This window comes from Passer montanus, unplaced genomic scaffold (genome assembly GCF_014805655.1).
Source record: "Passer montanus isolate IOZ18808 unplaced genomic scaffold, ASM1480565v1 scaffold9, whole genome shotgun sequence".
NCBI lineage: Eukaryota > Metazoa > Chordata > Aves > Passeriformes > Passeridae > Passer > Passer montanus.
This window is the reverse complement of record NW_024374367.1, coordinates 9917500-9931408: the sequence shown is the minus strand read 5'-3', so window position 1 is coordinate 9931408 and position 13909 is coordinate 9917500. Positions and strand designations below refer to the sequence as shown.

Below are 13909 nucleotides of genomic sequence, written 5' to 3'. Positions count from 1 at the left end.
AGAGAGAATTTGCAGATAGGCACACACCTATGGGCAATGTGGCTTCCTGCACAATAATTAAGTATGTAGCCAAGGGAAGTGAAATAGAAAATGGATAAAATTATTCCTCTGCAAGAAGACTTTTTAGATGTCACACCTGAAAGGCTGAACTGTGTGCCTATAGTAGGTAGCTGGCAGTCTGATTTAGAGCTCATATACCTGAGAAAACAGAGGGTTTGCATAAACAAGAGCAGGACATCGTGCAGAAATAAACACCAATGCTACCTCTGATTGTGCCAACACGTGACGGAGCAGAGAGTGGCACACCAGTGCTCTTCTGAAACCTCAAGCTGTGTCAGGACCTCACTGTGCCTCGCTACCTCTGATTGTGCCAACACGTCACGGAGCAGAGAGTGGCACACAGAGACACCAGTGCTCTTCTGAAACCTCAAGCTGTGTCAGGACCTCACTGTGCCTGGCTCCCAGGCATGTGGCAGAGCCACCCACACCTGGGCAGCACCAGCCAACCCAGACCCACTCAGTTCCCTCTGCCCAGAACCTCACTGTGGGCTGAGATGGGTCTTGGCAAACCTGCTGGACATCTTCAGCCACGCTGCTCTAAACTGCCATCAGTGTGGCTGCTTGCTCTTATCCAAGGGTGGAAGTTGGTCCACTGAACTGGAGGAGGTAGAGGCACAGTCCCACAGGGACCTAGGCAAATTCCTCTTGTAAAGATGGGGTTTCACAACCTAACAAGGTTATTTTAAAAATCTTGTTTCTGTGAAAATACCACTTACATTTTGCTTCTAGTATCAACATGGCAAGTAAGACTTTCTCACACCCTGCGGCAACTTCCAGAGGAAAAGTTCAGAGGCTTGTAATTTCATCAGATGCCATCAGTTTAAAGGAGAATTTTGTCATTTCATGTTCTTAAGGCATTTCAGTGGGCTGTCTATGTGGGAGCAGCAGCTGACGTCAGGGAAGAATGTCATCTAGCAACAGGTATATGGGGGAAAGCAGCCCACTTCTACACCTCCAAACAAGGCAAATGCCTCCGAGAGCTTCAACATCTTTCAAGGCAGTATCTCCCATATTTGGAAAAAGCCAACATAGCTGGAATTTTTATCTACTAACTTGAGCCTCGTGGCTGAAAGTATCCATGTATTAACTATTATCCCTGTACAGGTAATAGGTAATACACACAGAGGGAGGCACTTACAGAGGGTGATTTGGCTTTTGGTGGCCTAAATATCTTTAATGTCGGTGTTAAGATCTTCAAATTCACCAGTTCATTCTCTTTTAAGGTTTTCTGGGCATGATTCAACTTCAGATTAAGTTGAATCTCCATTTGGATGTCTGTACGCAGATGTTTCTCTATATCCATTATATCCACAAAAATGTTGTCATTAGATTCGGAATTCAAGGGTTGGATTCACTCTTGTGACCAACTAGACTAAACCGACCTCTAAGGCCCAGTTCTTGATGTCCCTTAAGGATCATCAGGAATCCTTGTAGATTTTTAACTACAAAGCTGCTCAAGGTGTCCTCCAGCATTTGCTCAGGGGATGCCTTAATCTGCAGTGCCCCTTATCAGGGGTGAGCAGCTCTTTCTCAGCATTAGAGTCTGAGCACACCACAGGGAGCACTGCAGTGACAGTAGCATCACAAAGCTGCTGTGGTCTCACAGCCTGGCTTACTCTACTCATGGGAAATGTCCCCAAAGACAATGTTCTGCTCCCAGTCACTTTCTGCTGTGTGCCAGAATGGCTGCTGGAGAAGCACTGGTGCACGTGCTGCCCTGACAGTACATGCTGCTTGCATGGTTTTAATGGAACTTCCTCAGCCTACACTACAATTCATATGAATGCACTCCAGTCTTAATGGACTGACCATCAAAACATCTCTGTGCAACAGGGAAGAACCACTGTCTCAACAACCCACACTGCAGCATGAGAAGATGGAGCTTTCTGCTGGTTTCTTATATCTAAGAAAAAAACTGTCTCAGTTACAGAAAAAATAGTACACATTGGCCAAAGAGATTTTTGTCTGAAGGGAGAATTTGCCTCCTTCCAGTGCCTTGTAGACGTAATCCCCATGGTTTATGCTGTACCAGAGTCCAGCTTACTCCAGCCTGCCCTTCCCCAGAAGCTCCAAGGAGGTACCACAGGAGAGCAGGCATGGTAGGACCATTGAACTGACTGCCACATGCAGTCCCAACAGGCATTTGTTCCTCTTGGTTTCAGGGTAGGAAGAATGGGGTCCTCCACCTATTTAAGTATTTCTGTGAAAAATAATCACTGGTTGTCTAAGATTAAAACCTGTCACCTCCTTTACCTCAAAGAAGAATGACTTCTTGCTAAGGATGTGAGGTGGCCAGGACATGCATTTTAGTTTCCAATAGAAAGGAGAGGGGACAATAGCACGTTTTCTTTATTTTAAGTGGTACAGCATCAGACTGCAAGGCAAACTGCCTAACACTTTCTGCAGGAATGTAATAGCTGACCTTTTCTACTAGTTCCCATGGGTACTTTGAAAGACTCTTTCTAGAAATAAGTCACACATGTCTACTGAATAAAATCAAGGAAAATATAACTGGACTCTCACTTTGCTAGGAAGCAAGTTTCCTCAGTGTCTCAGAAAAAGCTCTGAATGTTTTTTTTGTAAAATGAACCTAATTAGCTACAGATTTAATCCCAGATTGATGATGCAGATACAGAATATGACAAGGAAATTTAAAACACCTTCAAAAAACAAGTACGAGCCTTTGACAGACTGAGGTAAATATAACATTTTTGGTACCTTAATTCTGCCTGTGAGACTGACCATCATCAAACAAGGCAGCGGCTGCAAAGGCCACGGTAACACCAAGCTGCTCTCTGTCATCACAGCTTCATGGCAGCTGCATCCTGCACTTAATAATTCCCCAGGGAAATGCCTCATGAAGAGAACACAGCACTATACTCTGCTCCCAGCATAACTCTCACTATAGCTGAGAGGAGAATTTGACCTTTGGTAACTTTATTAATACCAAATTAACAGATGGCTTTGGACTTTGAGGTTGTTTGCTTATCCCTGTGTCTCACTGTCCTTTCTGAGAGCCCCAGATTCCACCTCTACACACGGTGAAAGTGGGGGCAAGGCCCCCAGTCTCGAGAGAGCAGTGGAACTCCCCTGCAACCTGCCCTGCTGCAGCAGCTGGTTTCACCCTGGATGCAACGTCTCAGTGTTTTCAAGAGTTGTTACTCATGTTTTTGACATTTTGCAAAGGTTATTCTGAAATTTCTATTAAAACTAAGTGGGAGAGGTGTCTACGGAAAAATACAGCATTGGCACTCGGAGCCCCATTACAAAGCACATTAAATTAAATGAAGCAGCACCGATAGAACAAATTTCTACCAAAACCCCATGATTTATCACAAGCACAACCTTCCCTGCTTTATGTAATTAATCCAGACTCCAAGTAGCACAAATACAGGAGATTAAGCCATTCTTACCTGGAATAGGTATAATGGGAATACTTTCATTGGGGACCACACGGGGGGAACTGCTGTCCTCCACATAGAAATGAGCAGTCTGAAAACACTTTCTGTTAAAGAAAAAAAATAATAGATTCAGGGTATGAAAAACTGCTCTCTGAAAAAACTTTTGCATATGTTCTGTTTCTCCATTTCTGTTCCACACTTTCAGATGTTATAATTTTAAAACATTGATACACGAAAACATGTTTGTTTTCTACAATTACAATTCTTATTCCAGATTCTGATGTGCTCTAATTCACTGACATATGACTTCCACCCATCATAAATGCCTCTATACATTATTGCTAAGTACTATTGAATATGAAATTATAATAATAAAAGTTAGTGGCTGCAAAACAGGTTTCAAATACATCATTCAGAAAGGAATTCTGCACACAAGAAACACATTCAGCACACAATTCAAACCCAAATCCACCTAGTACACTCAATTTCCAGGGAAAATACACTTACTTTAAAAGTTTCTGTAGTGTAACAACCACCACAGCATCTGTAACTGCTTCATATCATGTTGTTCTGCCATGAAAGCTATCTTTCAAACATTAAGGTTTTTTGTTTGTTTGCTTTTTAACACTAATGCCATATAACCTTCATCCCATCCTCCTGCTGCTAACTTGTATTACATATGCTGGTACACAAAAATCCCATAGACACTTCCCTTGGGCCCCAGGACTCCTCTCTAAAAAGGCCTACAATGAAGAGCAGAACTTAAATCCACCTGACTCTTTTTTACCTGTATTTAATGCAAAGCAGAGAGCACAAGCTGGTCATCACAGAAAAGGTACTGAGTAGAATAACATCAAGAGATCCAGGGAGACTCTGCATGGTGATGTTAACTGAGGCAGGGTTTTCCAACGCCAGCGTCACTGCTCATTGCTGACTTAATGAGCTGCTTGAGGCTGGAACTGAATATTTAATGAGTCTTGCTTGGTGTGAGCAGCTATTGTGGCAGGAGAAGGGTCTGCTCTCATCTGTCGAGGCGCTAAACAACAGCTCCCCAGTGCAGAAAGATCCCCCTCACTGTCACCCTTCAACTGCTCCTCAACACCTGGGCAAAGTTTGTGGGGGCCTGGTGAACTGTGCCTTTGCCAAGTTGCAGGTTCCCTTGCTCAAAGGTATTTGCACATGTGGCTTCCAGGCTGCTGCTTGCAGTTCCTGCAGTTTGCTGCTCTGCAACTCAGGCTTTGTGCTCTCCATGCAGAGCCCATCGTCAGAGCAAAGTCATTTGTGGTGCCTTTGTTTCCAACATCCATACGTGCCAGGGAGAAAAAATGCCACTGAAAACCAAACCACTCTCTTAGGTGAAACCAGGATCTAAATTATCACAGGTGCTTGCTTTCCATGCATCTGTACTTTCTAATGCACAGGCACAGTGCTTTGTAATGCAAGCACAAGCTATGGCAGCACAAGTACAACTTAAGACAATACAGGAGAGAGTGGATTTCACAGCATGGAGTCACTGTCTGGGAGCAGCTTTCTATTTTCAGGCATGATGGCTTGTATTCTGCTGAAGTTATACATTTAGTGAGTATACTTCTGTTAAGAAACACCATAAGGTGAATTTACACACGAGGATGCAAGATGTGCAGTAGTCTCACAGCATTTAAAAACATGGGATGAACTCCCCCCGCCTCACCACTTGCTCCCTGTTCTCATTTTTTTTGGCAGCCTTTATTTTGGACAATGAACACCCTGGGGGCACGCAGTGGAATAAATCAGTCACACATAAAGAAGAAACTATGAATATGAAACAGGCAAAATGTTCCTGATTTTGATGTATTTGGGGCTCTTTCCCTTGAGTCAATACTACAGAAATCCTTGAATGGCTTCTCCTGGTAATGAAGGCCTTAAAAAGGTGTTTGATAAAAAGACAGACCTTTATGCAGGGATTTACAGGATTTTTTTAAGCTGATGATATTGAAGAAAAGCAATTTTTTTGGTTAATTTGTTATTTTATACTCTCAGAGGCTCTGAAAGGCTGGCATTAAGGTTTTTATGCACAGTCATAAGATGGCTTTTTCTTAATAGCCTCAAAACATGTAAACGTGTCAGTTAATCACACTGTGTAATATTTTAAGGCCATGATGGCAATAGCTGAATACCTAGCCCAGCACAACTCTGCTGAGCACAATGTTGGATTAAAATATATTGAATTAATATTTCACATAGTAAAGTTTGCTACAATCATTAACGCAATTAAAATGTCTACATTTTAGTCCTGGAAGATTTTCTGCAGCTCTTTTGCAAAGACAGACACCTTAGACTTTGACTGAAGGTTTTCTCAAGTTACAAACATCACACTCTTGTCTAATATGCAGATGTAATGCAGCACTTTCATTACTTTACAATACTGCATACTGGCACGTTATGTGAAGACATGTCTCTCAAACTTTTTATTTTCCCTCCACTTGTTCATAATAGCTGTAAATATTCTAAGGTTAGCCTCTACAGCTGAGCTTACTGCACAGAGGCCACTGCATCTCTGTCCCAGTGACTCCTTCTTGTTTCAGATATTTAAAAGATCTTTTATGGGTTTAACAAATTCTGAATGAATGACTGAATTTTCCAGCAAGTTCTGATTACTGGATTTATTTCCCATTCTGGTATCTTTCCTCTGTGCAGCTCTAGGAGGGAACACATCTCAGGGTGCCAGGCAGATGACTCCAGTTTGGATAATGTCCATTCTTCCTGAGTAAGAAAACACCTGGCACCAAGTGGAGCCTTTTGGAAACTGGTTTATAGTAATAAATACTGATAGCTGCCATCAAGGGTACTGAGAGGCATTTCACACAATTCAGTATTTGCCTCCTCCTCCAGTTTAGGATGCTCCTTTCTATCCCTTGGCATTTCCCCTCCCCATTACCTTTTCCTCCAGATACAAACCTTAAGTGGCAGCAGTTGCTAAGGCTACAAGAGGCTGCAGTAAATCTGAGTGTGTACATGGGGAGGGCTGGATAAAGGAAAAGGATGAGAGCAGGAAATTGCTTGTTTCGAGCCACCGGAGAGAGGAGAGAGGGGAGTGGATGCAGGGCTAGACAAAGTGCACATCTACACCTACTTTCATATAAGAACAACAGTCTGTAACTTTTAACCCCAGTGTGTTAAAAAACACATGGGCAGGCGTTTGCATATCCATGCCCATTTGCTCAGGAAACCAACACTATCAGCAGAAAATAAATAACAGGCCTTTTTTTCTAATAGAAGCAGTCCATAGTGAATGCACAATTGGAATTTGTCATGGCACAAAGTATTATTAAAATCTTAATAACTGAAACACTAATTTTAGAATAATTATTGCATTTCTGCAGCACTGGTTGAGAAAAACAAATCACAACCTTGATTCACTTCTAAAAGATTTTGGGGAGCCATATCTTTTCTGTGAAATACCAAAGAGTCTGCTGTCTCTGAAATATGCCCGTGAGCAGTGAAGCACACCAATTTCTCTAGCCCCATATGCTTTTGTGGCTCTCTTTCCCTGGGGTACAATAACTGTGCGAGATTGTGGTGATCAGACACACAGTTGTCACATATGGACCCAAATGCAGAAGTAAAACACTGCAAGATTAGCATCTCCCCAGAGAAGCAGCAGAGGCAGGGTCTGGAATGCAAAGACAATGGGAGGGAGAACATCCCCCTGCCCAGAATCTTTTTGCAGAGATGCTGGCTATGAGTTACTAAAGCCAACTAACAGAAAGCAAACTCCAGAGCAGCAGCACCTTATTACTAAGATGAAAACATTAAAATATGCAAAAAGATGGTCCTGATTAGCTGGGTTAAATGCTTGTTGTATCTCTGCTGAGCAAAATACCAGATTAACTTCTGTATAAGAAGAGATGCCTTGTGAGATTTTGACACTCCAAACAGGTTTCCTTGGTTATTAGTTACTGAAGCTCAAGCAGCTTCTCCCTTATACTCCTCTAATAGCAAGAGGGAGAACTAGCTCACATAATGGCCTGAAAGTATGGATGCATTTCATTTTTGTGTAGAAGGCAGTGCCTCAGAGTTAATGCAAACACAGCTCAGCCACAGACAATGGGAGTGCTGGGAATTGCTCCAAGGGCACTGCCTGGCCTTTACTCCTCTGTGCTGGAGCTAGCACAGGCAGCATCCCCTGATCTGTGATGACAGGCAGGATCTGTGAGCTCTGGGGCAGCCAGGGCAGGGAGAGCAGGAGCCAGGATTATGGTGAGGAACAAACAATTGCCTCTGCAGTGGCTGGCTGGAGCCACCAGGGCAGTGGCTGAAGACAGGAAAAACCAAAGGGGAATGTTTCACATTCTGAGGATACCCAAGAGCATCACCCCTGCCTTACACTGAAGCTACCAGCACATTCATTGCTCCTTGTTCACTTCTTCTTTTTCCAGGTGTTGATGTTGGCTGGTGTGTATTCCCTCTTCAAGGCCAAAAAGCAGTGTGCATTTCCTCTCCAAGGCCAGACAGATTTATATTACTTTATTTTTGTATTAGCATCTAGGAGCTCTAGGCTCTCTTCCTGGGTCATTACCTGCTAAAGCATGGCCAGTTTGGGGGCAAATGCTTGAAAGGGTCCTGCAGGCCTATTCACTACTGTCAGAGCAGGGCAAATCTTGTCCTTCAGGCACCCTTCATCCAGAAACAGCCTCCCACAGACAGAACCTCTGCAGAATATTCATTTGTTAACAAAGAGGCCAATAGTCCCTGTGGCCATCCTACTTTTACACAGAGTTTCTAGCTGGTGGGAAGAACAGGGAAGATGGAATAGGAGTCAGACTAGGATCTGTAAGGGACCTCTAAACCAGGCTGCACAGGACATGGCTTAGTCTTTACCAAATGCAACCTGGATACAGGCATTCATTCCCCATGCTCCTCCGTCATGGGGGTGTCTGCAACTAACTCCTAAACAAGGATGTAAAGACAGGAAACAACCCCCTTTCACTACCTCTGTACATTCATTCTCACTTTGAATAGAAGAAAAGCTGCTTCAGATTCCCATTGAACTGTTTTGCATGTTTTTCAGGAGACACAATTAAGATTGGTTTCTGCTGGCACCAGAACCAGAGTATGTATGCAGTCAAGTGTACTAGTAACACATGGCTCTGCACTTTAAACTAGCTTCACTATTCCTTGGCAAGCATTTGTCACTGTCAGAATTGGCAATGACTCCTCAGAAAAGAGCACAGACTTCAGAACAACAGAAGTGCTGCAAATCATGACCATGTCACCAGCAGAGCAGTGGATGGGAGCCTGGACAACAGCTGTCTGCAGTCTGCACTGCTCTAGCTGGGGTCATCAGTCACTGATTTTTATGAGCAATAAAACTGACTCAAGCGTTAAGAAGAAAAAGAGGAGAGAAAACCACATGAAAACCACTGATCTTATGAATATGAATAAGTGACCAGCATGGAGCAGTGATATTACATTCATTGTATCAGAGAGACATGTGCATTTATTATTTTTGGCCAGAAAACAGCTTATATTGGTCTAATTTTCTACAGTTATTTTCTGTCACAGGTCTTAATACTTAATGACCAGAATTCAAAAGCCAAGTTATAAAAGAACCTGTGCCATGCTGGAGCAGTGGCACTGAATGCTGACCAAACTGGAGCTGCTGGAGGATGTACAAAGCAGGAATGCATAAAAACCAGGAGAATAAAGGATAGCTGATAAAGGAGGAAAATTTCCTTACAGTAATGCTGATTTTCCAGCAGATCCCTCCTGAAGACCATTTGCCTTCTCCCCACAAAGCAGTTTCTGCCTGAAATATTCTTGAGCAGTGTTAAGTATCACCCAGATATGGTAACCTGGAGAGGTCTGGATGGTAATGGGTAGTTCCAGAAGTGCATGGCATGCCAAGCCCCTGGCATGCTGTCCTAGACAGAGCAGTGAAAAGTAGACTCTGTTTCAGGGGAAGGAGAAGTGCTTTTTCACATTAGGGAGTTGACCCACACAGATCCACAAGAGTCTCCAAATGCTAATCACCTGTCCAACCACAATATTCTGTAGTATTGTAGGGAAATAAACACAGGAAAAAGGCTAGGAAACAGCAGGTGGAAAGACAAAAAAAGAGAAGGTGGACAAAACTTAGAGACAGTATTTGTGCTGAAGAACGCACCACTACTAAAACAGTCCAGTTGAAAAACTAATCTGCAAACAAGACTAGGGATTTCTGACACAAAACGACAGCTAATTTAATATTTATGGCCTAAATTTGCCAGCTGACTACACAGCTCTCCACAAAATTAAAAATCCTCTTCTCCCAATCCTCTGAGATCCTATCCTGCACCAGGGCCCAGACACCCATTTATATCACATACAGCACTGAACTCAGGTATTATGTGAGACATCTTGATTTTTAGGGTATTAAAATAATTAAACAGTTAAGAAATTACAACACTCCCAGATGGGCTGCCTGCATGTCCTCCCCCTTCATCAGCTGCACATCCAGAGAGCACCCAGGTGGCCAGTGCAGAAATGCACTTAGAAAGCTCTTTAATTGCAAATCATGTGGTTAAGTCTTAGTTTAACTCAGCACAAACGTTTTCCACGCTTCCTTGTCCCATCACCCTGGTGTCCCTGGAGAACAGCAAAGGCAATGGTGAAACCTTATTTGTGAGGCCACTTGGCCCTGTGACACTTGGTAGCTAATTACTCTCCTGGTGACCTCTGACAGGGCCAGAGGCACCAAACCTTCAGCTCCTGCTTTAATCAATACCCACAACATCTGCCTTGGACACACTCAGCAATTTTACAGATGACTGAATGGGTTTACTCATCACTATTTTCTACTGCAAGAGAACAAGCTCCTTGGTTATCTGTATTACCACTCAGAACTTTCATGTCTTCAGGCAAAAATCGGGTAGACATACCTCTAGGTGGTATCTTAAAATGGTTTAAAATTAGGCACAGCTTTAAAAACCAAAGGAAAGCCTGACCATATTAATTTTCTTCTCCCTGAGCCAAGTGTTTATGTAATGCAACATTCATAACAAAGGCTTGAAAATTACAGAGGAAAACAAAGACATGCCCTTTCCAATCAAATAATACCTCAGGCACTTCCTATAAAATGTGTGCTTCCAATGCCCAAAACATCATGTAATATTAAAAAGGAGCCTTAAAACTTTCTCACAAAAGAAAGCTGGATTTAAACAAGTGAAGAGCTGTTCCATAATCACAAGAGCCACAGCAATCAATGAAGATTGCCTCTTACTAGAGAGGTGCTCTTAGTAGCACCTCCAAGATCTCAAAATTTGGTATACTTGATACTCTCATTTCAGGACATGAATTCCATTTGGGATGATGAATGTTAGGAAAAGAATGAATAAAACCAGGGTCACACGCTGGGACATTAAAATGCAAGTAATTTTAAATGCGAAGTATAATTCCTCTGGATTGGACACAGTGTTACAAGAGAAGCAAAACAGAGATGATCCAGCCTAGGACTGTACAACAGAAATAGAGAGACAGCAGTGTCTCTTCAGAATATTCACATAAATGTCCCTCATTACTCCTGCCTAATTACTCAAAAGAGTTCTGCTATTGCCTTTACAAAAAAAAAAATATTCTTTTCTTCCTCCAAATGGGACATCAGGACATTCAACTGACAGATACGTTAGGTAACCCAAGGCTCAGCCTGGAATCTAACACAAAAGTCTTGTAAAAATTTAAGCACAGCTTGTTCCTCAGTTCTGATGTCCCTGCCCATCTTCAGGCAGAAATGCCAGTTTGTTAAATGTAATGAAATACTCAGTGGGAAGCTTCATCTTTCTCAACACATGTGTCCCTGTGCACCTGGACTAAAACTGCATGGGAGAACTAGGAAAAATTCCCAACACTGCTGGACATAATTCATATTTAGCTTATCTGGGGCCAAGATAAATATTAAAAGAGTGATTATTTCCTTTCTCTCTTAATCACTGAGTATTTGGAGGGTGGGCTTTTTTTACTGGCCACTTCAAAAAGAAATGGCTACTTCAAAAATTTCATGGTCTCTCTGTTAACTCTGTTTAGAACACAATTAGAAATGGCATTACACCTTTGGAAGCACAGCACAAAGGAAAAGAAAAGAGCAGCTGGCACCAAGAGCAGAAGAGCAAATAATTTAGTACCTGGTAGATAATAGGAACACTGAAAATACACTGCTTAGTGCTGGTGCTCTAACAGGGCCATGTCCATCACCTCATCACACTAATACAGACAGACTGGGTGGCAGCCAGCTGGTCCTTCCTCCCCACCCATCTCACTGAAAACAAAGATTTGTAAGCCTCCCAATAATAAACCTGGACAGAAATCTTGAGGCTCATTAATCTCACTATCAATCAACCCATTTGGAGATTTGCTTCTTGCAGTTGCTGATGCTAATCAGCACCTGAGTGGAGAGCTCTGGGGAAGCCTGGAGTGTGTGTCTGAGGAATTGCTTTAATGAGTTTCTTGCATTCAAAGGTTAACAAATGTGACAAGGAAACACAAATATCAGGGCAGTACACTGCCAACCACTGAGCCAGACCACTGAGAGTTAGCATGCTGCGTATTGTGCTACAGTATGAGGAACACATCCCTACCTCACTCTGGAGAGACCCCAGTGAGACCCAGGGACCTCTCCCTGATGCCAGGGAGACACGCAGGTACTGAGAGCTTCCACTGCTGCAGCACTCCTTGTGTGTGGGCTCCCCACCTTGGGCACAGCTCTGCACTAACAGAGCTGTGCAGCACAGCAGCATTTGCTGAAGTGGTTTCTGGTTAAATCAGGCAGCTAGCGTGGTGTGAACATCCCCACTGGGCTCCTTTAGTCAGCCACCACAGACCCACATCAATTAACATATCACAATGAAAAGTCCCCACATCAGCAGAACCCTTCCAGTAGCATCTGCCTTAAACTACTGTATTTTCTGCGAGAATGTTCTACAAGATAAATAGGAACAACAACAGCATAAAAAAAGCCAAGATAATTAGACAACAAGAAAAATCTTATTAATTCCAAAAAATCAGACAGCAGCATTAAGCATTGTCTTAGGTTACAATGTAAGATGTAATCAAAAGTATGTATTCTATCACCATCTCCATAAGCCCTTAAAAGCAGGTGGGGCAGTGTTCTTTATCCCTTCCATGACTCATCCCTGATAGCTCCCTCTGAGGGATGTCTTCTCTTAATGGGCAATCAAGATCTTATTGAATTACTCAAAAAAATTACATCATCCCATTGTGAAATGCTCTGCCAGTGGGAAGAACCAAGCATTTCTACCTGGGTATAATGTGAGATTGGGAACAGCATGAGCAGAACTCCCTACAGAATTCCCAGAGGACAAGAGCTACATAACCACCACGGACTTTCAGAGGAAGACCTGACCCTTCTACAGGATCAGCACTTCAACAGAACCACATCTATCCCTTCAACAGGACTGCAGCCACCATTTAATCAGACTGCTGCCACCACCCTGACCATCAGGATGTCAGGTTCTATCCTGACTCTGTCAGTTTAAGACAGTGTTTTCTGCTTTTATTTTAATTTTCCTATGAAACTGTAGTTCTGACTTGGTTTGCTTTCAAATGAGTACAAGCATACATGGGCATAATAAAGAAGCTGAGGAAATAAACAATGTATGTTTTAAGCTACCACTTCCACAGACCACATAAGCCATAAGAAAAATTCTAGAAATACTATAAGCAAGTAACAGAGGTAGAATCCACTACACCATGAGGCAGAGGGAACTGGAAGCATGGTTCTGAGAGTGCATGAAATAAAGAGAGGAAGAGTTCCTTTTTCTAAATATTCATTAAGAAAAGGACATATTGGAAATTTCAGGCCTATAACCCATTCAAAGCTTCTTGAATTTCAGTACCAAGGAAATACACATTTATTACTCAAAGCATGAGGCATGCCAGAAGAGTAACCACAATGGCTATTAGCAGGCTTCTAATTATTACACAGAAGAGCCAAGAATTGAAAAATCATAAAGTAACAGATATAGAAGAGATTTTCCTTTTAAAAAAACTAAGTTGAAATTATTTTGAAAATTAGAAACAGAAAACTAGAAACTGGTTTCATCCTCATGACAAACTCTTTTGCACTAAGCACACACTGAGGCAAATAAAACATTGCCCTCTTCTTGTCTTGATCCCTGTGTAGAAAGTGCTACTAACCTAACAGGAGCAGAACATTTTGATTCAGGACAAAAGTTCATTGCAGATAAGCAAAACAGGAGAAATTCACTCAACCTGTGTTAATTATTAGAGTCCTTAACACCAGGTACAGTTTAATGTATTTTCTACTTATGGACTGTTCTCTTTATTTGCACTACTTCTAAATCTTAAACCTATCTTTTACTAAGTGCTTGATAACCTTTCAATGTTGATAAATATGGGACTGGGGAAAAGGAGAAAAAAGCCCCACAAGAACTGCAGTTCACATCTTAGGAAAA

The 13909-nt window shown here is 42.3% G+C and overlaps 1 protein-coding gene across 1 annotated transcript in view; it reads right to left on the bottom strand.

Moving 5' to 3' along the window:
• PTPRG (protein tyrosine phosphatase receptor type G) overlaps nt 1–13909 on the bottom strand; it is a 392251-nt gene that overhangs the window by 39622 nt on the left and 338720 nt on the right. Inside the window, exon 14 of the mRNA XM_039734146.1 lies at nt 3474–3565. Coding sequence (XP_039590080.1) covers nt 3474–3565 — 92 coding nt within the window. The remainder of the gene's footprint in view (nt 1–3473; nt 3566–13909) is intronic.